Source organism: Lagenorhynchus albirostris, chromosome 16, assembly GCF_949774975.1.
Source record: "Lagenorhynchus albirostris chromosome 16, mLagAlb1.1, whole genome shotgun sequence".
Lineage (NCBI taxonomy): Eukaryota > Metazoa > Chordata > Mammalia > Artiodactyla > Delphinidae > Lagenorhynchus > Lagenorhynchus albirostris.
Genome location: NC_083110.1, coordinates 25,659,552 through 25,682,043, shown reverse-complemented (window position 1 = coordinate 25,682,043; position 22,492 = coordinate 25,659,552). Strand labels below are relative to the sequence as shown.

Below are 22,492 nucleotides of genomic sequence, written 5' to 3'. Positions count from 1 at the left end.
TGGGAGTCCAGTGAAAAAAAGTCTAGGTTCAGAAGTCAAATGTTGTTAAAGCTCAGGATGACCTAGAGTAGCTTTTGCTCTTTACCTGATAGCTGCTCACTCGAATTTCAGGCAGACCTAGTAATGAAAGAAAATAAATAATCCTGTAGGTGAGCTAGGTAAGCCCAAACCTATAAATTTGCAGCAAAATGTTACTTACTCTCATAGACTTGTGATTTAATCTCCTTTTAAGAGGTTTCTCTGAGCAAATCTGAGACACCTCAGAATATCCTCAGTCTGTGTTTATGAACCTGACAGCAGAGGAGTTCTTCCTCTCCCAGGGTCTGGAGGGGTGTGTGTGCCTGTCTGTCTAGATGCTGTTTTAACCCTTCTGGTGCTGGACTCCAGGTCTCCTCCTTCTGCTCTTTTCTCCTGAGGCAGAGCCCATGCTGGTGCACTAACCTGCAGCGTCTCTGTGCTTCTCTTCTTACCTCCTCTTTCCCCTTCTCTTTCCCTTTTGCTGTGGTGTGTCCAGAAAAGGAAGTCGAGTTCCAGCGTGCACCTAATGGTGAGCCTTGCCTGCCCACCCATCCGCCCGCTCCATGCTGCCTGCGCCCGCCTGCCAGCCACGCAAACCCATTCTGCCATGTGCGTGTGCTTCACTCATCCTCACTGCATGTCTGTGCTGTGCGGGCAGGTGTGGCCTGTCCTGCCAGGCGGGAGCCATTGCCCGAGGTGGCCCAGCGGCCTAAGAAACGGGCACTGGAATGTGTGGTATGGCATTCCCTGCTGCAGCACTTGGACTGCCCCCAGCAGCCCAGGGCAGGATGTGAAGCTGGTAGGGATTCGGGGCCAGGTGGCAAGCACAAGGGGAGACCCTCACTCACGGTCGCTCAGGAGGAGAGACCCTGCTCACCGGGCACAAGCAGCCGTTTCCTACAGACTGGCAGCCAGCGGACTTCTGTGTGGTGTGCGGAGGAGCTGGTTGTAGGCTCTCGGCTCTGAGCCTCACTCTCCTGGCCTTTTCCCCCGTGCAAGTGCCCATTAGCACGCTGTGTCCGGTGTTTCGTCCTTCCCACCCTTCCCGCAGGAGCAACAGCTGAAAGGCTGCAGAGAGCACATATTCTTTCTCATAGGACACAGGACACCCAGGGGAACACAGCAGCCTGAATCCTTATGAAACCATCTATTAAAGCCAGAAGTGGGGCCACCTGGGTGACATCCCAGCCCTCTGCAGATATGGCAGTTTTTACGGACACCCTGCAGTCCTTGCCCCCTTGCCCCCTGTCTCAGCTGGGCTTTGCAAATAGAATAGCTTTGTCCAATCAGCCCCAAACAGGTCCATATCAGCAGCTGAGCTAGGAGGGGTCTGCTCTTTTCTGGGGGAATATGGAAGAGAGCAGAGTTCATGTGAAATTAGATCCACATCCTTTCTACTCCTGGGGCCCCCCTTCTCCAGCCTGCAGAATTCAGCGGAGTCTGATAGCACTTAGGTGCCTGGCTTGAGGTTCCATGCCTAGCCCTGGGTTTGGGGACATCTCAACCATTGATAGCAAGTTACGGCTTCAGGTCTGGTCCAAGGGGCCATAAAAGAGGCCTCCAGGCAAGAAGAAGTAGGACAGTCTGGATGGCTTTCTGTATGTGTTTTAGGAGAGAAGCACATCCTAGCTGCCAGTGTGCCCTCATTTGCGCCCTGCACAGAGATGGTAGCTGTACATTTGTCTCTCTGCTTGTTGAAGAATTTGCAGGCATCAGGCTGCTCCTCAGTGGCCACCGACTCCACAGGCACTCCCAGTGAGACTGAGTGTATTGGTTAGGGGATTGTAAGAGGCAGAGAGCATCAATAGGACTCCCTGCCCTGGAGATCGGCCTCCTTCCTTCCTCGTTATCCTCCCCCCACCCTCCCTTGCTGTGCCACTCAGTGTAATATTTTGAAAGGCAAGGAGATATCCCAGTGGTCTGCTGTTGGGAATGTTGGCATGCTGGGCAACCTACTCTTTCCTGGGGACTGGGTTCTGGATTCACCTGCTACTCCTTGGAGCTCTGCCCTCATTCCCAGCTGACCAGGTCGAAGATTGATCAGGCAGAAAGGCCAACAGCACAGCCCTGTCTCTACTCCCTAGGGTCAGTGGATGCATTTTGTATCCAAATTCCGCCCCTTTCCTCTCTGGACACCATCTCCTAGGCCAGGTTTTCTTCCTCTCCTTGTTCCTCTTCTTTTCAGATCAGGCTTCAGTCTGGTGTTGTAAGGGGAAGGAAATGCAGGTGGCAGGTTGAAAGGGCAGCAGGGGACTGCCCACAGTTAGGGGACACAGAGTTTCTGAATTTTGCTCTGCTTTCTTATAAACCACACTCCTTTCCCCCTATAAAGTGAGAAGATCCTGAATTTCTTTGGGTGTGAAGTATAATTGTTCAGTGACATGGCACCTGGCATCAGCAAAGATTTCTGGAGAGATGCTTTAAAACAAGTCTTCGGGCTCATCCCACCTCGAGGATGCCTCCTGGGCTAGGTCTCTGGGTCCCTCCAAATAATCTCCTCTGATCATCTCTCCAACCGTTGCTCCCATCCCGTAGTGTTATGGAGGCCACCTCAGGCCTAGCTCCTCCGGGCCAGGCCGGCGGTGCAAGGGAGGTCTGGGAGTCAGGCGGCTTTGGTGACTCTAGAGGAACTAAACCATCTGTTTTCTTGTCTCAGCCACAGAGCAACAACAAAAACAGTCTCGTAAGCCCAGCCCAAGAGCCCGCGCCCTTGCAGACGGCCATGGTACCTCCTGACTACCGCTTCTCCGCCCCTGCCCCTGGCTGCCTCCCCTCCTTCCCGCTTCCTCCCAGGCCTCCTTGGCCCTTCTCCTTTCTCATCCCTATAGAGCAGGCTGCTTTGCGCACTGCCCCATAGGCCCCTTCCCCCTCACTGTCGTGCTTGGCCGTGTTCCTTCCTGCATGGCAGAACTGCTGCTCCTGCTTCTTTGCTCTTGGCGGGGGGAGAGTGATCAGGGCTCTCAGCTAAGCCTCCCAGCCCCAGGCTGGGCCCTCAGTGGGTCTGCTGCAGGGGCCGGGAAGGTGAGTTGCTTATAAAAGGAGAGGGTAGGAGCTTTCTTGGGATCTGTACATCAGTTCTTGGAGGCCTCCTTGTAAAATCTGCCTCAGCCTCTCCTTTGCAAAGCAATGAATAGGAAGGGGGGCTGGGGTCCCCCACCTCTGGATGGTGCTGAGGTGTCTGGGTTCCTGGAGAGCCCCCATGCTGTCCGAGTTCTGTCGGGGCTCAGCCAGGGGCACTGTGTGCTCTCAGAGCTCCCTCTGCTGGTGACTAACTAGAGTTAGCAGCGGGTATCTGGGAGAGAGGGAGGGGGAATTGTGCTGCCCCTCCTACTTCCTGTGGCCTCTGGAGCTGCCTGCTGTGGGGCTGTAGGGACAGGAACTCTGGGAGAGGCACAGGGTGGGTGAAGCAGGCGGCTCTCTGGGCTCAGCTTGCTGAGGGCCATCCTGGGTCTTTCTGGGAGACCTTAGTCCACTCTCCCAGCATCCCTGCCTCCTGCACTCCCCTTGATGAACACTGTTGTCAGGGCCCAGCCTGTTCCCTCAAGCCTACAGCTCCTCCAGTGTACTTGTCCCGTGGGAGAAAGGACACTCAGATTCAGCAGGGTTCGGGAACAGGGGCCCTTGTCCTCGGCTTCCCCAGTACCTGCTTCCATTAAATGCCAGGCCTCTCCTCCTTACCAGCCAGTGCTGTCCCCTAAATCTGGGGCTTCCAGCTGCCTGGGACCCAGTTGAGCCAGGATATTTTGTCTTGTGAGCATGGCTGGCGAGCGGACCTCAGTGGTCATCATAGGGTCAATGTACGAGGGTTCTGGGGTAGGGGTGGGGTCCCTTAGGGAAGAGCTGTAGGTCTGTCCCCAGGTCAGGAGGGTAATTTTCATCTTCCCTCACAGGAGCCACAAACCACTGTGGTCCACAACGCTACAGATGGGATCAAGGTAAGTGGCTCCTGAACCAGTCTCCTGCTTTCCAGGTCAGCAGGAAACAGGTGGGCTGGGTCACAGGGTTTAAGCGTCCTGCAGATGGCAGCCTACAGGCTGCACCTCAAGGCCAAGGTATTTGCAGAGTCTAGGCTGGGGGTAGCACATGCCTGTTTATCACTCTGTTGCCAGGGAGGGCATCATACCTTAGTGATGCTGAGCTCAGGCTCTAGAGCCAGACAGGCCTGAGTTTGCATCCTGGCCCTGGACCCCTGGACCAGTCACTCTCCCAGGCTGCACCTCAGTTTCCTTATCTGTAAAATGGGGATAATAAAAGTAGAATCTTCTTCCATGTGAAGTTTAAATGAGAGTAAACATTAGCTAGAAAAACAGAGGCAGTCAGACCCTAGAGCAGTCATTCCCCATTGCCTCACTCCTTTATGCCCTCAATAACCTTGTCTCCGTATTTTCACTACCATTAGTAAATACTTATTGAGCCCAAAACCATCCACGGCTCTGGTTTACAGAGGTGACGAGACTAAATCCCTCTCCACAGGTGTAGGGGAGGCAGATAATAAACCAAAAACCAAATAAATAAGATAAAATCCAGTAGTGATAAGTGCTATGAAGAAATGATGCAAAGTAAATAGATAATGAACAGGGCCTTTAGTTAAGTGGTCGGGGAAGGGCCTCCCTCAGGAGGTGATATTTGAGCTAAAAACTAAAAGACTGGAAGGAGACAACCAGGCAGACTCTGAGGCAGAGTGCCCTGGACAGAGGGAATGCAAGGGCAGGGGCTTGGCACATATACGGGACAGAAGAAATCAGAGCTAAGGGTGTGGTGAGCAAGGGGGAGAGGAGCAGGAGGGTGGTGAAGCTGGAGGAGCAGACAGGACCTGCTCTGTAGGACTTGATAGGAGTTTGCATTTTTTTTTCCAGCAGCAATAAGAAGCTGTTGGAGGCTCTTAGCAGGGGAGTAATGGCATCTGATTTACACTCTGGCTGTGTTATGGGCAAGAACTTTAGGGAGGAAGCAAGTGTGGAAGCAGGGAGACCAGGCAGCTATTGTGTATTTCAGGTGCCAGATGTTGGCATCTTGGGCTGAGGTTGTAGCTGTGCATTTGAGGAGAAGAGGTAAGACACGTAATTTATTTTGCAGGTAGAACTGACAGATTTGGTTTTAGATTAGATAATTGAGATATGAGGGAAAGAGAGAAAGAAAAGAATCAGCATAAAAATCAAACCTAGAAGATGACTCTAGGTTTTAGCCTGAACAACTGGATAAGTGGTACATTTACTGACTTGGGGAAGACTCAGGATGGTGTTTGGGAATCCAGAGTTTCATAGGAGTCAGATGGCAAGGGTGGAAATAGAGCCTTCTGATTCCTCCTTGCAGCTCCCGTAGGAGCACATGCTCTTGCTTTTGTTCTGCTTGGCTCCTCTGGTTTCCAAGGGCCTCATTTATAGAAACTTGTTCTTTTTGGCCTGCAGGGCTCCACAGAGAGCTGCAACACCACCACAGAAGATGAGGACCTCAAAGGTAGGTGCTAGCCCTTGGTGGGGAAGGGGCCCCGGCAGTGTCCCAGGTACCTAGGCTCCAGTGGGGCACCTGCCTTGTCTGCCCCCAGAACTGAGATTGGTGGCTCCTTATACGCCAGGAGAAAGTTTGGCATAAAAGCTACTTTCCATGGGCCAAGATATGAGGCCCTGTCTCTTGTTGCTGGGCTGGGCAAGTGGCTTCTCTTCTTTGACCCCAAGTCTAGGATAGCTAAACGAGGGCTGTTCCTGAGGCCCAGGGCTCAGAGAACTGTTCCTGTTGCTGCTGCGATATGATATCCCAGAACAGGGACATCTTGAGTCCCTGCAGAAGCAGCCTATAGATGTCATGAGCCATTAGTAGGGTGACCAGTCATCCCAATTTCCCCAGGACTGTAGTGATTTCCAGGATGTGGAACTTTTGGTTTTAAAACTAGGACAGTCCTGGACACGTCGGGGTGGGTTGGTCACTCTTATCACAAAGCTTTGGTATGAGTGACGGAGTCAGAACCACATTTGGCCCTGTCCCAGTGGTCCTGTGCAGACCACCAGCTTAAGTTTGGGCCTGGCCAGAGTGTCGGGGGTGTGGGAAGGCATGGCAGGCCAGGCTGCTGGGAATCTCTGTCCTGCTCTTTGGTTTGGCCTCCTGGAATTGCTCCCATGCCTTCAGTAAGTGACCTTAGGCCAGGTCCTCAGAAAAGTTGGAGGAACATTACAGGACAGAGCTGAGAGAGCATGCCCAGCGGCGATAAGGGAGCAACAAATCTCTGGTAATACCAAAAAAAAAAAGGAAAAGGAAAAGAAAAAAGAAAGCATAAACGTATAAGGCAGTAAAGAACAGTGCTTCCAGGGCTGCTGGGATTGAGGTCAGATCAGTTCACTTCTGGCGATGCTGGCAGGGTAAGCGGCTCCTGCACTGCTGGGCTCTTGACCTTGTAGCCTTGCCCCCTAGAACATCTTCCCCAGGACTTGTACAGGCTGTTCGCAGGCTCCTCTGGAAGCCACAAACCCAGGTCTGTGCCCCTTCCTGGGGCTCTCAGCTGGGAGGCCTCTGTGGCAGAGGCGGCGGCGTGGGACGTGGTCCAGCCTCCACAGCAGCCCGAGGCATCGCCTTGCCCCGGCTCTCAGTGCCACGGGCTCGGGTCCTGTCCGGCTTGCTCGCTCACCTGCCTTGTTCTGTTTGTTTTGGCTGCTCTGCCTTGCCCTGCCCTGCCCTGCCCTGGCTGGCTAGCTGCCCCGCTCCGCACTGGGAATGGCAGCTCGGTGCCTGAAGGACGGAGCTCCCGGGACAGAACAGCCCCCTCTGCAGGCATGCAGCCCCAGCCTTCTCTCTGCTCCTCAGCCAGTAAGTGTGAGGGAGGCACATTCTGGCTTCCGTCTCCCTGGCTTGTCCTGAAGCCCCTCGGGGATTCCCCCCCCCCCAGCCCCTCCCCAGAGCTGTCAGCCCAGCCCAGCTGTCCGTTTGGTCAGCCTCAGGAGCTCAGCCTCTGCTGGGTGTGGGAGCTGATTGGAGGTGCTGTTAAGACCAGGCAGGGGCCCTGAGACTGGGGCCCAAAGACATGAAGAGCGGGTGGAAGATCGTTGCAGGAGGGAAGGAGTAGAAAGCCACTGGGATGTGCAGTGGGCCTTGCCTGGGCACCGAGTGGGAAGAAAGGTGGAGTCAGAAGTCAGGTCCAGGGTAGTGGGCATGGGGTGGGGGGGTGAAATTTGCCATAGTCAAGAAACCATGTCGGGATGTGGTGCTTCTTGAGGCTAAGCGTAATATCATATTAAGAGCTTGGGGTGAGACAGGCCTGAGTTTAAATCCAGCTACACTACCTTCAAAAATGTGTGAAGTAACTTAACCCCCCAGAGCTACAGTTTACTTATCTGTAAAGTGGGGATAAAATGGCACCTACCTCATAGCATTACGAAAAATAAATGGGATAGTAGAATGTCTGGGTATGATGCTTTGCTGGGTTAATGGTAGCTTGTATTTATATTTTTAGTTGTGTTTTTGTAGAGGATGCCTTTGTCTGCTTCTTTCCCTCCTACCGTCTGTCCTTTCAGAGTTTCTAAACACGATCCTCTTCACCCATAGGGCCCCAGTCAGGTCCTGCAGATGGGTGTGGTGGGGTTGGAGAGGGTGTGTGTGTGTGTGTGTGTGTGTACGTGTGCCTACCTGCTTGCCTCTAGAAAGTGGATAGAGCTCTCACCTCCTGTTTATGCACCTAGAGCTGCCCCCATGGTGGTGCTGGTGGCTGTAGAGCCCCCCTCCTGGCTGTACCATTGGCTGCTCTGCCTTCTCCCAGTGGTGCCCCTTAGCTGTGCTGTCCTAATGCTCACATTTGTCTTGCAGCCTCTCGCTCCTGTGAGGAAAGGCTTGTGGCCTGGGCCAGCCTGGGGCTCCGGTCAGGGTTAGCCCGAGCTCAGTACGAGGCCTCCCTTACCCTGGCGGTACCCTCTGCTAATAGTGGCGCTCCCTGTAAGTGAGCTGCCTAGGAGAGCAGGATGTTACCAGCAGTCCCTTGGCTTGGGATTGGGGTTGGGGGCGCTCTGAGGGCACCAACTCTGCCTGCCTGTCAGTCTGAAGCTTGTCTTGGTTTTCCTGAGGGACATGTCCTGGCTTGAGAGCTGGTATGAGATTTAGAGCCTTTCCAAGGCTTGTCCAGGGTAAACGGAACTGTCTCACTGGTGAGAGGCTCCATTTAAAAAAGAGTGTTTGTAGTTCCAAGATCCTTTATCCCAGAAAAGCCCTGTGGAGGAGATGAGCAGGGTGAAGAGAATTAAGCATCCATCCCAGGGCTCTGTTCATCCCTTGGAGACCTCATCCCTGGCTAGATTCTGCTCTCAGGCTGGCTGTCGCCCAGGGCTAAGTTCTGGACCACTAAGTGAGGGCTGGGGGTGGGGAGGTGGTAACTGAGACCTGACTGAGCCCCTTCAGGTGAGAGAAGCAAGTGGGTGGTGGAAACAGCCCTATCGGGAGATGGTTCTTTGAGAGGCTAAACCTGCTAGGGATCAGATACACAGACTGAGGGCAGAATATTCACAATGTGTCAGGCTCCTCAGCTGTTAAAGGCAAGAGTGTTTTCTGCATCCTGGTTGTTGATGGAGAGGGAGGCAAAGGCCAGAGGATCATAAGGCGGGCTTTGTGCGGGGGGGGGGGGGTGTCGTTAGCTCTATGGACAACAGAGGGGGAATGGAGAGAAAGGTGGGCTCATCTTCCTGCAAAGGGCCTTAAAGACAGAGAAGACAGGGATGTCTTTGTCAGAGAGATCACAGGGGATTCTCTGAAGGATTGGGGAGGGCTTTCCATCACTTGGGAGATTCCCAGTCTCCCACGGGTAAATTGCTATATTTTTCCCCCCACAGTGCGAAAACAGGAGATCATTAAGATCACAGAACAACTAATTGAGGCCATCAACAATGGGGACTTTGAGGCCTACACGTGAGTAGAGACTTATTTCCTTGAGACCCAAGTCATCTCTCGAGGCCTTCCCTCTTCCCAAAAAGCAGCTGGGACCAGGGGTAAAGAGAAGGCTGGGCCTTGCACACAGTGTCTGAGTTAAACACCAGGCCCCTAGCCTGGGAGCCCTTCCAGGTAGACATCAGTGATTGAGCCCGCCTGTGGTGTCTGGGCCATGGGCTGAAAGGGCAGAGCTAAGTGGCTTGGCAGGCAGGGCTCTAAGATCGCAGCCGTGTTGTCAGGCCCAGCCCACAGATAACCTGCTGCGGGACAGACACCACTGATGGGGAAGAGAGACGAGTAATTCTCGTACAAGACTGATAGGCTGCTTTTTTTCTTCCCCCTGCAGGAAGATTTGTGATCCAGGCCTCACTTCCTTTGAGCCTGAGGCCCTCGGTAACCTCGTGGAAGGGATGGATTTCCATAAGTTTTACTTTGAGAATCGTGAGTGGGTTCGTGCTGCTGAGATACTCCTGCCTGCCCCTCACCCCCTTGCCTCTGTCCCCGCTCACCTTCTCCTCTTCCCAGTTGCCCGCTTTTCCCTTACTGGACCTGCCTGCCGCACCCTGGTCTATGTGCTTGCCCCCTTGGGCCCTGAGGATGGTCTTCAACTGGCACCTTCAAAGGGCCGCCTCCACAGCCCCGCCTGCCCCTCCATTCTGCAGCTGCCTCGTGGCAGTGCCAATGCCAGTTGCCATAATCAAGGCCACTGTATTTCTTTAAGCCTCGCCTTGTTCCAAGACGATTGGAAACCATGCGAGGTTAGGTTGAAATGATCTCAGCTCTGTGTCTGCAGGTTTCAGAGTAGAGGAAATTAAACCCATGATAAGAATGTGCAAGCAAGTAACAGGGCGCTGTTGGTGATTGTGAGATCGGAAGTTGTGGCTAGGGTCCTCCTAGCCACGAGGGAGATAGGAGTCCTGGCTGGGAGCCAGGGGGGCAGGGTATATGCCCTGGACAGTTCCTGGAAGTCCCAGAGGATAAGAAGCTGATTCATCTCCTCCTCCCATCTTTCTTTCCACTAAGACCGTCCCCCTTCTTATTTTTTTCTCATCTTTCCCACTTTATCCTGGGAAAGGATCCTGCCCTGGATTTTATTTTCTCACTATTTTCTCTACTAACTGCCGTCCTCTCCATGTCTTAGCTGCAGTTATAAACCCTAGGTTATCTAGGTAATTCTGTCAGCCAGAAGCAATTCCAGAATTTATAGAAGCTCTCCAAAAGGTCTCATGTAGCCCCTAATATTTGAATTGAAGTAAAATATGAATCTCAATAAAAGCAACACAATCCATAGTGTTTGCTGATAATGGCAACCCATCTTCTCTTGGTTTTCCCCCAGAGGACCTGGGAACCCTGGGAATATCCTGAGCTTGGTGCTTTGGTGACTTTTTTTTTTTTTTTTTTAACTTTGGATCTTTTTAAAATCAGAAATCAATTTTGAATATTTTAAGTTCTTGATTTTGCTCTATAACCCTAATTAGGGACAAGCCAACCCTTATGAAATCTAAACCCACCTATTAGGGTAGAAAGATCATCATAGGCTTTCGTTAAGATAGTCCTGAGTTCAAATGTTGTGTGATTTGGACAAATTACTTAACCTCCTTGAGCCTATTTCCTTATCTTATAAAGAAGAAAATAATATTGACCAAGGAGTATGGCTCATGCGTGTAAAACCCCTCAGCACAATGTCTGATTAAAACAGTAGCTGCTATTATCATTGTTCCACACCTTTCTCTTCCTTTTGAATAATCAAGACTAATCTGATGGGGTTTCCCAGCCTCTGGAAGGTGTATGGGGACTTGGAGACTCACAGAATGGTTACTGGAGAGAGGGTGAGACTTGGGAAGTGCAGGCTGGGAGGAAAATGCCAGTCCCCAGGCCTGACACCCTCCTACCTACCCCACCCTTCCCTGCCCCCTACAGTCCTGTCCAAGAACAGCAAGCCCATCCACACCACCATCCTGAACCCGCACGTCCACGTGATTGGAGAGGACGCGGCTTGCATCGCCTACATCCGCCTTACCCAGTACATCGATGGGCAGGGCCGGCCTCGCACCAGCCAGTCAGAGGAGACCCGGGTCTGGCACCGCCGGGATGGCAAGTGGCTCAATGTCCACTATCACTGTTCAGGGGCCCCTGCCGCACCGCTGCAGTGAGCTCAGCCACAGGTGCACCTGGTGGGGGGTTGGGGAGCGGCTGGGACAAGTGGGGTCAGAGGAGGAAGAAGAGGTTGAGAGGTGGCATTGGGGGAGGATACATGGGCCATCCCAGAAGAGTAGTGAAGGCTGGACAGTGTGGTGGTTGTAATAAGTCATGCTCTGAAGTCAGACAGACTTGGGTCTGGCTCCTTGACTCCAAATTGGGTGACCTTGGACAGGTTACTTCCCCTCCCTAAGCCTTATTTTCCTCAGCTGTCAATAAGGAAGAAGGAGGGACTTCCCTGGCGGTCCAGTGGTTAAGACTCCGCCCTTCCACTGCAGAGGGCTCGAGTTTGATCCCTGGTTAGGGAACTAAGATTCCACATGGCTGCAGTGCAGCCCAAAAAAAAAAAAAAAGGAGCGGTGGCTACCTCCTTTGTTGTGGTGAGGATTAAATAATATACTTGTAAGTAAAGCACTTAGTAGGCAAATGTGAGGCAGTGTTATGTTTAAATACTAGCTTCTCCCCCATCCTCCACCCTCTCAGGCAGACTTGACCACGTATGTAGTGTGTTTAAGTCTCTGGAACTCCTCTGTGGGTATTGTCCTCTGTTCTGTTACCACGTCTGTTCTGTTTGACAGGGGCATAAGGAGATCCCAGCCGGAGGTCAAACCTTCGCAGCCAGTGGCTCTGGAGGGCCTGAGTGACAGCGGCAGTCCTGTTCGTTTGAGGTTTAAAACAATTAAATTACAAAGCGGCAGCAGCCAATGCACGCCCCTGCATGCAGCCCTCCCGCCCGCCCTTCGTGTCTGTCTCTGCTGTACCGAGGTGTTTTTTACATTTAAGAAAAGAAGATCGTTTAAAAAAAAAATGGGATCCATACCGTGATGCGTTTTAAAACCACCAACAGCCCTTGGGCTAGCAAGAAGGCAGGAGTTTGTGTGATGCCCATCCTGGCACAAGCAATGGGCTCACCTACCAGCCCTGAAGAGGTGAGCTTAGCCTCTGGCCTCCATGGACTCAGGGGACCAGGCAAGAACTCTGACAGAACTTTGGGGGCTGTGATGTGATTACAGCCCCTGAGGTGGCCTACCTGCCCCAGGTCTAGGAATGGACGTCTTCAGAATTTGTATACACGCCTAGAATGAGGCTGATGAAGAACATCATGGCCAACAGACCTACTTGGGAGAGAACGCGGAGCTCCCAGCCTGCCGTGGAGGCAGCTGAGAAACAGTGGGCTCAGGACTGAGAAGCAGGGCCCGGACATTGCTGTACTGTACCATTTAGTATAGACGGGAAGAGAATTGGTGCTGCAGAAGTGTGTCCGCTACAAAGCTGATGAGAAACCTCGTGTTAGTCTGACATGCACTCACTGACTCATCCATTTCTATAGGATGCACAATGCACGTGGGCCCTGCTATTGAGGCCCAATCCTTGCAGCTGGGAAGTGGGAGGGGTTGCCGCTTTGCTTTGTGTTTGTTTTCTTATAACTTAGCAAGGAGAGAGCCGGGCCTTGGTCTGGGCTCCCCCTGCTGCCTTTGGCAGTTCTGTTTCCGTGCTGATTTGGATCATCTTTGTCTTGCCTTTTCATGCTGGTGGTCCCTGTGCTGACCCTCATCTGGACCTGGGCCCTCTGCCAAGTGCCCCTGTGGGATGGGAAGAGTGAGGCAGCGGGATTGAGTGATGGTTGTTTCTATGCATTCAGGCTGCCCTCGGGGCTGCCTCCCTTCTTCCTCTTCCCTTGCTGCACGCCCATCTCTTTTCCTGTCTTTGAGATTGACCTGACTATTCGGGCAAGAAGAGGTATCCTCTACAAAGAGACCTCCTTACTGACCAACTGAAGTATAGACTTAACTGCTGGACAATCTGCATGGGCATCACCCTGTCTCTCACCTGCATGTACCCAAAAGAGATGTCCAGAGCCAAGGCTCCTACATTCAGTGTCCCTCTCTGTGCTCAAGGAGTTCCATTCCAGGAGGGAAAAATTTATACTCTAAGCAGATAGCAGAGAAGATAATGGAGGAGCAATTGGTCATGGCCTTGGTTTCCCCCAAAACAACTGTGCAGACCTGTCGGCACAAATGTCTGCACTACTGGGGGATAGATGGGTGGGCCCCAGCTCCCTGGACTGCCTTAAGGAGTCACAGGAGCTGGGAGAAGAGGCAAAGCTACAGGTTTACCTTGGAGCCAGGTGAGAAGAGAGCAGACTCACAGGTGCTGGTGCTTGGATTTAGCCAGGCTCCGCTGAGCACCTCCTGCATGCCCCAGCCCCTGGGCCCTAACCCTTTTCTGCCCTGCAGCCTGCAGTACCAGCACGCAGACACCTTCACCACAGGGTTTGGTTTTGCTGGCTTGAAGACAAATGGTCTTAGAGTTCATTAAGACCCATAGCTTCATATGGCTGCTCCAGCCCCACTTCTTAGCATTCTTAATCCTCTTCTGGGGCTAATGTCAGCATCTATAGACAATAGACTTAAAAAAAAAAAATCACCTTTTAAACAGGAAATGAGAAGGCATTTGATGCAGAATTTTTGCATGATGACATAGAAATAATTTAAAAATAGTGTTTGTTCTGAATGTTGGTAGACCCTTCATAGCTTTGTTACAATGAAACCTTGAAGATATTTAATAAAATAACCTTTAAACACTCCATTGTGTTACTGCTGTTGGAGGCTTATGGCCGGAGGCTTAGATTTAACAGCCTGGGTTACAAGGCTTCAGGTGGAGAAGATGTACCTTCTCCCACCCCTTTTGGGCTCATTTTAGAATAAGACTTCCTCATAAACTCATCAGCCTCCAATTAGTCGCCCGGTCTGCTGAGGCGAGTTTGGAGCAGGGGGAAGAACTCGGGCCCTTAGCGGGTGAGCTCTGAGTCTCGCCCCGCCCCCGGGCCCCGCCCGCGTCCAGGACAGCCTTCCCGCCCCTCAGTGGGCCGGCCCGGCTCCCCCTCCGCCGGGCCGAGTGGAAGAGCCCACACCCTCGGCCCGCCCCGGCTCCGGGACCCTCGGCGCCGACGCTAGCCGGAGCGTGCCACTGCGCGGGAAGGAGGGGGGCGCCTCTTGTCGGGGCGCTCGGAGCCCGCCGTCTATGAGGCTGCGGCTCGGCCGAGCGCTGCGGAACACCGTTCGGTGGCTCGGCACCTCGGCAGCGCGGCGGGCCGGCCCGGAGGCGGGGGTGACCCGAAGTGGGGCCGCGAGCGGCTGCGCGCCGCCTCCCCCCGCTGGGAGCGGTGGTTGGGAGCGGTGGTTGGGCCCGGCTGCGGCAGAGCGTTCGCTCGGAGATGGCGGAGCCGCCGCGACGCAGCCCGAGGCCCCGAGAGCAGGGAAGCCGGGCATCCCCGGGACGTGGCGGAGCCCGGGGACAGCGGGGACGCCGCCCAGTCCGCCGGGTGAGCCGCCCTTGAGGAGACCCCCCGCTCAGAGTGTGGCCCCCAGCCACGGTCCCCGCAGTTCTCCCCTCACAGACTTCCCTCAGTGTGTCCACCGAAACCTCCCGCAGGGGCGTCCCCGGCCGCCTCTCGGGGCGGCCTGCGCTCCCCTCCCCCGTCCCTTCCGCAGGCCGCCCTGGCAGTGGCCTCATTCCCCTCGGCTCGTCCCCTCCGCACGGGGCTCCTCCTCCCCTCGGGGCTCCCCCCAGCCCGACGCCCGCCCCTATGTCCCCGCAGACTCCTCCACGCGCCCCTTGCCCCATCCCCTTTAATGCTTCACGCCCGACTCTCTCCATACCCACCTGTAAGCCCATGTTCCCACCAGCAGGGCCCTCCATCCGCGACCCCCGTGTGCCAGCCCCCTACGCCCGTGTCGCTGCTCGGTCCCCCTCCTCCCGCGGCATCTGCACTGCCGGTCTCCCAGCGCGGGGCCCACACCCCCGCCTTCCCCAGCACCCCCCTCTGTTGCTCTCCTCCTGCTGCGCCCGCACCTTTAGCCCCCTCCCCGCCGCGGTCCCGCTTCAGCATTTATCCTCCCACCCCAGTACTCCCTCATCACCCCTTCCCTGAATATTGCTGCTTCTTCTAGGTTCGAAGCTAAAATGCAGTGGTTAAGACCAGGGCTGGAGCCTGACAGGCCTGACGTTGAATCCCATTTCCTCCACTGACTGAGCTGTGTGATCCTGGGCAAGTTGCTAAGTTCTCTGGACCTCAAATTAGTCATATGTAAAATGGGAATATTAGTTACCTCTTAGGGCCGGTGTGAGCATTAGATATATGGAAAGCTCTTAGAAGAATGTCTGGCAAAGTGTAAGCCCTCAGTAAATGTTAACTCTTATTCTTAACCTCGGGGGTGATACACCCCCAGTATCGGCTTCCCCACAGTGACTTCTTCTCACTACTGTGTTTGCCCCAAAAAGTTTCCTCTAATTCTTAGGATTCGTCCCTTCCCATCACCATTTTGATCCTTTCCCAGCTCTCTTTTCACGCCGATTAGTTTTACCCAGGCCAAAGCAGAACTGTTCTTAAGTTGTCTCTCTCAGTTCTGAAGGACCCCATCTCTGCTTAATCACCCGGAGATGTGTATGTGTGTGTGTGGGATGTGTGGTAGAGAGAGATCTCCAGCCACTGGCCTTACTTCGAGTGACTAAAGTGGGGAGAGTGACGGTAAAGCTTCTAGAAGTAGTCTATCTACTTAAGGAAAAAAGTCTCCGGAATTAGGTCTCCTTAAAACTATTTTCTGATCCGACTGTTCTTACTCCTTCTCTATAATTGATTGTATACTACTTAAGCTCCTGGTGCTCTCTGTCATGCAGCCCCATTCAGTTCGCTCTGTTTTTGTAACAGGACTCAATTCCTCATGTCTCTCCAGGCTAGCTCAGGACCCTTCTGAGCTGTTCAGGGGTGAGGGTGTAGTACCACCTAGGCTAAGTTAGGAAAGAGAACTGGAGTGGATAAGGAGACAAACTCTGGACTCAGCTCTCTAGCTTTTCTTAGGTGCCAGTGATGTGGCCTGCTCTGGGGCTACATTGTTATCACCCCTCTTGACACTGGCACAAGTGAAATAAAGGGGAGGGATGGGTAATTTTTCACAAGCAATGGAAAAGAGAATCCCCAGGTTCTGGATTTGGAAGGTAGTAGAATGATTAGCTAACACCATTTCTCTTCCCTCTTGAATTTCCCCACCTCACTGCAAGTTCATTAGTGCTGTTAGCCTGTGGTGTTGGGTTTGATAGATGAGGAACATTAGCAGACACATGAGTTTCCTCTTATTTGATATTTTGTTGGAGCACGGGACTTCTGGGGCTTTCCGTCCCTTCTTCACAGGACGAACAGAGCTCCTGCTGGCTGACCAACTGCTCTGTCACGGGTTGGGAACTCCTTTCAGAGCAGGTTCATTTTCAGCCTCCTGGGCTGTTTGGCCTCTTGTCGATGGGAAATGTGTTCCCTTCCAGACCTTGGATATACTGCTTCAATTCTGAGCTTAGCTCGGGGGAGAATTTAGACAGTATTCTAAGAAACGGAACAGGCTGTGAAGCTAAAGTATGAGACTCAGATTATGTTGTTTTCCTACAGGAGCTTTTTTTTTCTGGAGAACAAACCATCCTGTGAGCAGGAGGTAAGAGAAATGGGGTGAAGAGGGGAATGGATTAATGACACAGTTTCAAGGAGAGAAGTAACCCATTGATTTCTGTCTTACAGGTAGTGAGGGCAGAGATTGTGAACTTTGCTGACCTCTGATGTGAGGAGCTCAGCCAGGACCAAAGGTGGAGCCTGGCTAGATTTGCATCCTGAAGCCATGGGCCAGTGGGCCATGGTGACCTGAGACCAATGGACTCTGTCCAGTTGCCCCCTGTTGCCCCTTCTACCTCCCCTATCCTATACTAAGGGGACTTGTTTTCCACCTTTTCAGGGAACTGACCCTGCAGGAATCCCTTTCCCCTCTTTTCATATCCTTCTACCCTCCCAAGAGAGCCTCAGCCTATAGAACTCCTACCTCCCATCCCCTAAGGTAGTCCCCATCCCTGCCTCACCTCCCCCGCCATGCTCAAGCTGTGGAAGGTGGTACGCCCAGCTCGGCAGCTGGAACTGCACCGCCTCATACTGCTGCTGATCGCTTTCAGTCTGGGCTCCATGGGCTTCTTGGCTTACTACGTATCCACCAGCCCCAAGGCCAAGGAACCATTGCCCCTGCCCTTGGGAGACTGCAGTAGTGGTGGGGCAGCTGGTCCCGGCCCTGTACGGCCTCCAGTCCCACCCCGGCCCCCCAGGCCGCCAGAGACAGCACGAACTGAACCCGTGGTCCTTGTGTTTGTGGAGAGCGCATACTCACAGCTGGGGCAGGAGATTGTGGCCATCTTGGAGTCCAGCCGTTTTCGTTATAGCACTGAGCTGGCACCTGGCCGAGGGGACATGCCCACACTGACTGATCATACCCGTGGCCGGTATGTCTTGGTCATCTATGAGAACCTGCTCAAGTATGTCAACCTGGATGCCTGGAGTCGGGAACTGCTAGACCGGTACTGTGTGGAGTATGGTGTGGGCATCATTGGCTTTTTCCGAGCCCATGAGCATAGCTTACTGAGTGCCCAGCTCAAGGGCTTTCCCCTTTTTCTACATTCAAACTTGGGGCTCCAGGACTACCAAGTGAATCCTTCTGCCCCACTACTGCATCTCACACGCCCCAGCCGCCTGGAGCCGGGTCCACTGCCCGGTGATGACTGGACCATCTTCCAATCCAATCATAGCACATATGAACCAGTGCTTCTTGCCAGCCTTCGACCAGCTGAGCCCCCGGTGCCAGGACCCTTGCCTCGCCGGGCCCGGCTTCCCACTGTGGTACAGGACTTGGGGCTTCACGATGGCATCCAGCGGGTGCTCTTTGGCCATGGCCTCTCCTTCTGGCTTCACAAACTCGTTTTTGTTGATGCTGTTGCATACCTCACTGGCAAGCGCCTCTGCTTGGACCTTGACCGTTACATCTTGGTAGACATCGATGACATCTTTGTGGGCAAGGAAGGAACCCGCATGAAGGTGGCTGATGTTGAGGTCAGTCTTTCTTTTTCCTGACTCATTTCTTTCCTTAGAAGCTGTTTCAAGCTCTGTCCTATCAGACTCCCTTCCTTGATTCTGAGCTTGTCATAGGTACGCTCCCTACCCTTTCTAGGCAAGAAGAATGCTACTTCTCATTTTTCTCCTTCTTAGTCTCCTGATTTCTCATGTCCCTGCTACTCTTCCCAGGCTCTGTTGACCACCCAGAACAAACTCAGGACCTTAGTCCCCAACTTCACCTTCAACTTGGGCTTCTCGGGCAAGTTCTATCATACTGGTGAGCTTATTCCCCTGCTCCTTCAGCGTATCAGTCTTAGTTTGTCTCTTCACTGTCCATCCTCCTGGGCAGACAGGTTGGAGAAAAGGGGCAAGGTTTGGGGTCAGAATGCTATGAGGGCCTAGCAGTGGGTATGAATTTAGGTTAGCATGGGCGGCTGGAGGGCAGGTTGGCAATCGGGAAAATAGTCTTAGGTGGGCAGAGGTCAGCAATGTTGTCCCAAGGATGGAAAGTGGTCAGTGTTGTTACAGAACAAAGGAGGGCACAGGGGCTGACCGGCTGTGGTCAGTGGTCAGTGTGTGGTCATAGGGACAGAGGAGGAGGATGCAGGGGACGACATGCTGCTGAAGCACCGCCAAGAGTTCTGGTGGTTCCCCCACATGTGGAGCCACATGCAGCCACACCTGTTCCACAATCGCTCCGTGCTGGCTGACCAGATGAGGCTCAACAAACAGTTTGCTCTGGTGAGACCCTTGGATCTCTTTCCCATACTTTCTCCCAAAGATGATGCTTCCTTCTCCACCTTACCCTAATGGGGTACCCTTTCCCCACCCTTTCCATTTTACTTTCTGTGGAGGCATCCCCACCCTCTTTACCCTCTACTCCCCAAACCTCACCAGGTCCTGGTGAGAGTCTCTGCCATTCCCAGGAGCATGGGATTCCCACGGATCTGGGGTACGCTGTGGCCCCCCACCACTCCGGCGTGTATCCCATCCACACACAGCTCTATGAGGCCTGGAAATCCGTGTGGGGCATCCAGGTGACCAGCACTGAGGAGTATCCCCATCTCCGCCCTGCCCGCTACCGCCGTGGCTTCATTCACAATGGCATTATGGTGAGGGACTCCCAATACGGACTTGAATCAAACTCCCACATTTGGACAGCCTCCAACCTGCATTGTCCAAGTTCATCCATATAAGGGGTAGAGAGATGAAAAGTCATATTGCACATAGCAAGAGCTTTGTTGTTGTAACTTCAGACTGAGTCCTCTACAAACCCAGGGAATCCTAATGCCTCAGGTCTTTTGTCCTTAATCTACTTCTCATTCTACCTTTCAAATCTCATCTGTCCCTGTTTGTTCTTTTCCCTTCAGGTGCTGCCACGGCAGACGTGTGGCCTCTTCACTCACACGATCTTCTATAATGAGTATCCCGGAGGCTCTCGCGAACTAGACCGGAGCATCCGAGGTGGAGAACTCTTTCTGACAGTGCTGCTTAATCCGGTAAGGTGCCGAGAGGAAGGGCTAGAAGATTGGACAGCCAAAGTGTTTGCATACTGAGACTTTTGCTCACCAAGCCCACTTCTGAAGTGGGGTAGGCTCTCCAAATCTGACATGCAGGCACCCCCTTTCAGATCAGCATCTTTATGACTCATCTGTCTAATTATGGAAATGATCGGCTGGGCCTGTACACCTTTGAGAGCCTGGTGCGCTTTCTCCAGTGCTGGACACGGCTGCGCCTACAGACCCTTCCTCCTGTCCCTCTCGCACGGAAGTACTTTGACCTCTTCCCTCAAGAGCGAAGCCCCCTTTGGCAGGTACAGGTGGAGCTCAGGCTGACCTAGAGATGTGATGGGGGTGGCCGTTGAGGAAAAGATTATCTGATTCTTGGCCTCACCTTCAGAATCCCTGTGATGACAAGAGGCACAAAGATATCTGGTCCAAGGAGAAAACCTGTGATCGGCTCCCCAAGTTCCTCATTGTGGGACCCCAGAAGACAGGTGAATCATCCTTAGGCAACTTCTGTTGCCTTGCCTTAAACCCAAAGAATTCTTTGGCCAAGGAACTCCCTTCTCATACCCACCCCTCATTAATCCAGTCCCTTGAGTGATTCTTAACCTGGTTATACATCAGAATCATCTGTTGAGTTTTTTTTGAAAGACCCACAAGTGATTCTGATGCACAATCAAGGCTGAGAACTACCATTTTAACCCTTCCCTGGGCCTCTCTCAGGCTTTCCTTTTCTCGCTCTAGTTTGGCCAAACGGTATTTTACCACCCAGAGTGATTATTTTCTCACCTCTTTCAAGCTGATGTTGTTGAGGTGGATTCTCTCCCACAATGGCCTGGACTTTCTCTCTCATTTAGGGACCACAGCTATTCACTTCTTCCTGAGCCTCCACCCAGCTGTGACTAGCAGTTTCCCAAGCCCCAGCACCTTTGAGGAGATTCAGTTCTTCAGCAGCCCTAATTACCACAAGGGCATTGACTGGTGAGACCTGGAATGCTTCTCAGGACACTCCCTTCCCCTAAAATACCCCATTCCAGCTTCTCCCAGCACAGATGTCCGGCCCCTTCACTCTGCAAATTCTCTGCCTCTCCTCTCTACTACTTCCTAGGTACATGGATTTCTTCCCTGTCCCTTCTAATGCCAGCACTGATTTCCTGTTTGAAAAAAGTGCCACCTACTTTGACTCAGAAGTTGTACCACGTCGGGGGGCTGCCCTCCTGCCGCGAGCCAAGATCATCACTGTGCTCACCAACCCTGCTGACAGGGCCTACTCCTGGTACCAGGTGAGCCTGAAGCTAGGCACACATCAGAACTTAAGAGAGGTGGTGACTGCTAGAGAGACAGAAAGGAATGAGGGTAGGGAAACTAAGCTAGTGCCTTGGGGAGGGGTGCCTGTGCTGTCTGTTCACTAGACTAAGAGGAAGGGCAGAACAATGCTGTCAAAGCACCAATTCCTTGCCTTCCTGTTCCTTGTCCGTCAGCATCAGCGAGCACATGGAGACCCAGTTGCGCTGAACTATACCTTCTACCAGGTGATTTCAGCCTCCTCCCATGCCCCTCTGGCACTTCGCTCCCTACAGGACCGTTGTCTTGTCCCTGGCTACTATTCCACCCATCTGCAACGCTGGCTGACATATTACCCCTCTGGACAGGTACAGTTCCCCGGTAGCCCACATGGGGGTCCCCTTCCCCTCCTTTTCCCTTCAGCCCAGAGGCTTCTAAGGAATACAGAGGGAACCACATCCCTGTCCCTTTAGTTGCTGATTGTGGATGGGCAAGAACTGCGTACCAACCCAGCTGCCTCAATGGAGAGCATCCAGAAGTTCCTGGGTATCACACCCTTTCTGAACTACACACGGACCCTCAGGTGGGAGAGCATGACCCAGGGGAGGATGACTCGGGGGGAAATGGGGAAGCAGGTTGACCGTGTCTGTTTGGAAGAGACATGGATTTACCCTGTCTTGCAAGGAGAGACATGTGTCCCTCTGGGCTGGGAGAGGTAGTGTACATTTATGAGGCTTGGATTTCTTTTCTGTCACCTAATGGCCTCTTCTTGTTGAGCAGGTTTGATGAAGATAAGGGATTCTGGTGCCAGGGACTTGAAGGTGGCAAGACTCGTTGTCTAGGCAAGAGCAAAGGCCGGAAGTACCCAGATATGGACACTGAGGTAAGCAAAGCCAGGGACAGGGTATCCCTTTCCACCTGTAAGATCTGATTTTGTCCACTCCTTACCATTTCTGACTTCATTTTTCTCCTGTTAGTCCCGCCTTTTCCTTACGGATTTTTTCCGGAACCATAATTTGGAGCTGTCGAAGCTGCTGAGCCGGCTTGGACAGCCAGTGCCCTCGTGGCTTCGGGAAGAACTGCAGCATTCCAGTCCGGGCTGATGTATCAGCCTCCCGTACCAGCAAAAGCCCCCTTCTTCCCTAAGGGGCAAGCCCAGAGCAGGGCCCACAAGGGGGATTAGAGTGGCCTGGCCCCTCCCCCTTCTACCTCAGTGGCCTCGAGGCCTGGGATGGCTAAGAAGGGAAGGGCATCCCTTTCCCATAGCTCTGGGGTCTAATAAAGGGGCTTCCCTTGATACCCCACAAGATGGTACTAGGCACCTTTGGCCCATGGTCTTGGATGGTGGGGGGGAAATGAGAGGGTCCAGGCAGGGTGAAGAGGAACGTATTAATCCAATGCTTTCCCTCTTTATCCCCAGCAGTGTATCTTATCTGTAGTGGCCGTGGGAGGGACCCCTTACTGTGGGATCAACCTGTGGCCCGGCCTCTCTAATGTCATTCACATTGAATGGGGATGAGGTCAGACGGTGGCTCATAGAGCTGAATATGAGCCCTAGCTGTGGGCTAGAAATGAGTTTAATAAACATCCTTATTTTTGTGTTTTGTCTGCCTCACTGGAGTGGGAGAAACCTAGAATAAAAGCAAGTATCAAGATTTTCCTCTGCCCC

The 22,492-nt window shown here is 53.1% G+C and overlaps 2 protein-coding genes across 22 annotated transcripts in view; both read left to right on the top strand.

Annotated features, from left to right (window-relative positions):
• The window catches only part of CAMK2G (calcium/calmodulin dependent protein kinase II gamma), a 54,250-nt gene extending 40,545 nt beyond the window's left edge, over positions 1-13,705 (top strand). For 3 of the 18 annotated variants that reach the window (XM_060126409.1, XM_060126407.1, XM_060126423.1), the window contains 9 exons: positions 515-547; positions 2,675-2,743; positions 3,909-3,953; positions 5,427-5,475; positions 6,703-6,816; positions 8,823-8,898; positions 9,266-9,360; positions 10,840-11,084; positions 11,697-13,705. In XM_060126409.1, the coding sequence (XP_059982392.1) occupies positions 515-547; positions 2,675-2,743; positions 3,909-3,953; positions 5,427-5,475; positions 6,703-6,816; positions 8,823-8,898; positions 9,266-9,360; positions 10,840-11,072 (714 nt within the window). In that variant the 3' untranslated portion in view covers positions 11,073-11,084; positions 11,697-13,705. Of the gene's footprint in view, positions 1-514; positions 548-2,674; positions 2,744-3,908; positions 3,954-5,426; positions 5,476-6,702; positions 6,817-8,822; positions 8,899-9,265; positions 9,366-10,839; positions 11,085-11,696 lie in introns of those variants that run through there. The other 15 variants (XM_060126411.1, XM_060126408.1, XM_060126414.1 and 12 more) reach the window with 8 other exon arrangements.
• Positions 13,706-14,124: 419 nt separating this feature from the next.
• On the top strand, positions 14,125-22,422 carry NDST2 (N-deacetylase and N-sulfotransferase 2). Of its 4 annotated transcripts, XM_060126606.1 has the most exons (16): positions 14,126-14,443; positions 15,072-15,173; positions 16,562-16,601; positions 16,685-18,031; positions 18,224-18,311; positions 18,621-18,775; positions 18,961-19,146; positions 19,405-19,533; positions 19,665-19,847; positions 19,934-20,030; positions 20,397-20,520; positions 20,648-20,822; positions 21,021-21,191; positions 21,297-21,406; positions 21,604-21,706; positions 21,801-22,422. In XM_060126606.1, the coding sequence occupies exons 4-16, from the start codon at positions 17,027-17,029 to the stop codon at positions 21,924-21,926; spliced, it is 2,652 nt and encodes an 883-aa protein (XP_059982589.1). In that variant the 5' UTR covers positions 14,126-14,443; positions 15,072-15,173; positions 16,562-16,601; positions 16,685-17,026; the 3' UTR covers positions 21,927-22,422. The 4 variants fall into 4 exon arrangements, with proteins under 4 accessions (XP_059982590.1, XP_059982591.1, XP_059982589.1 ...); XM_060126607.1 differs by having other exon boundaries at positions 14,125-14,443; positions 15,072-16,601; positions 20,684-20,822; XM_060126605.1 differs by having other exon boundaries at positions 15,072-16,601.
• The last annotated feature ends 70 nt before the right edge of the window (positions 22,423-22,492 follow it).

Coding starts and splice junctions, on each gene's coding strand:
- NDST2 (XM_060126606.1), top strand. CDS start 17,027: ATGCTCAAGCTGTGGAAGGTGGTACGCCCAGCTCGGCAGCTGGAACTG. Junction 19,147..19,404: donor TCATTCACAATGGCATTATG/GTGAGGGACTCC, acceptor TTTTCCCTTCAG/GTGCTGCCACGGCAGACGTG. Junction 21,407..21,603: donor AACTACACACGGACCCTCAG/GTGGGAGAGCAT, acceptor CTTGTTGAGCAG/GTTTGATGAAGATAAGGGAT.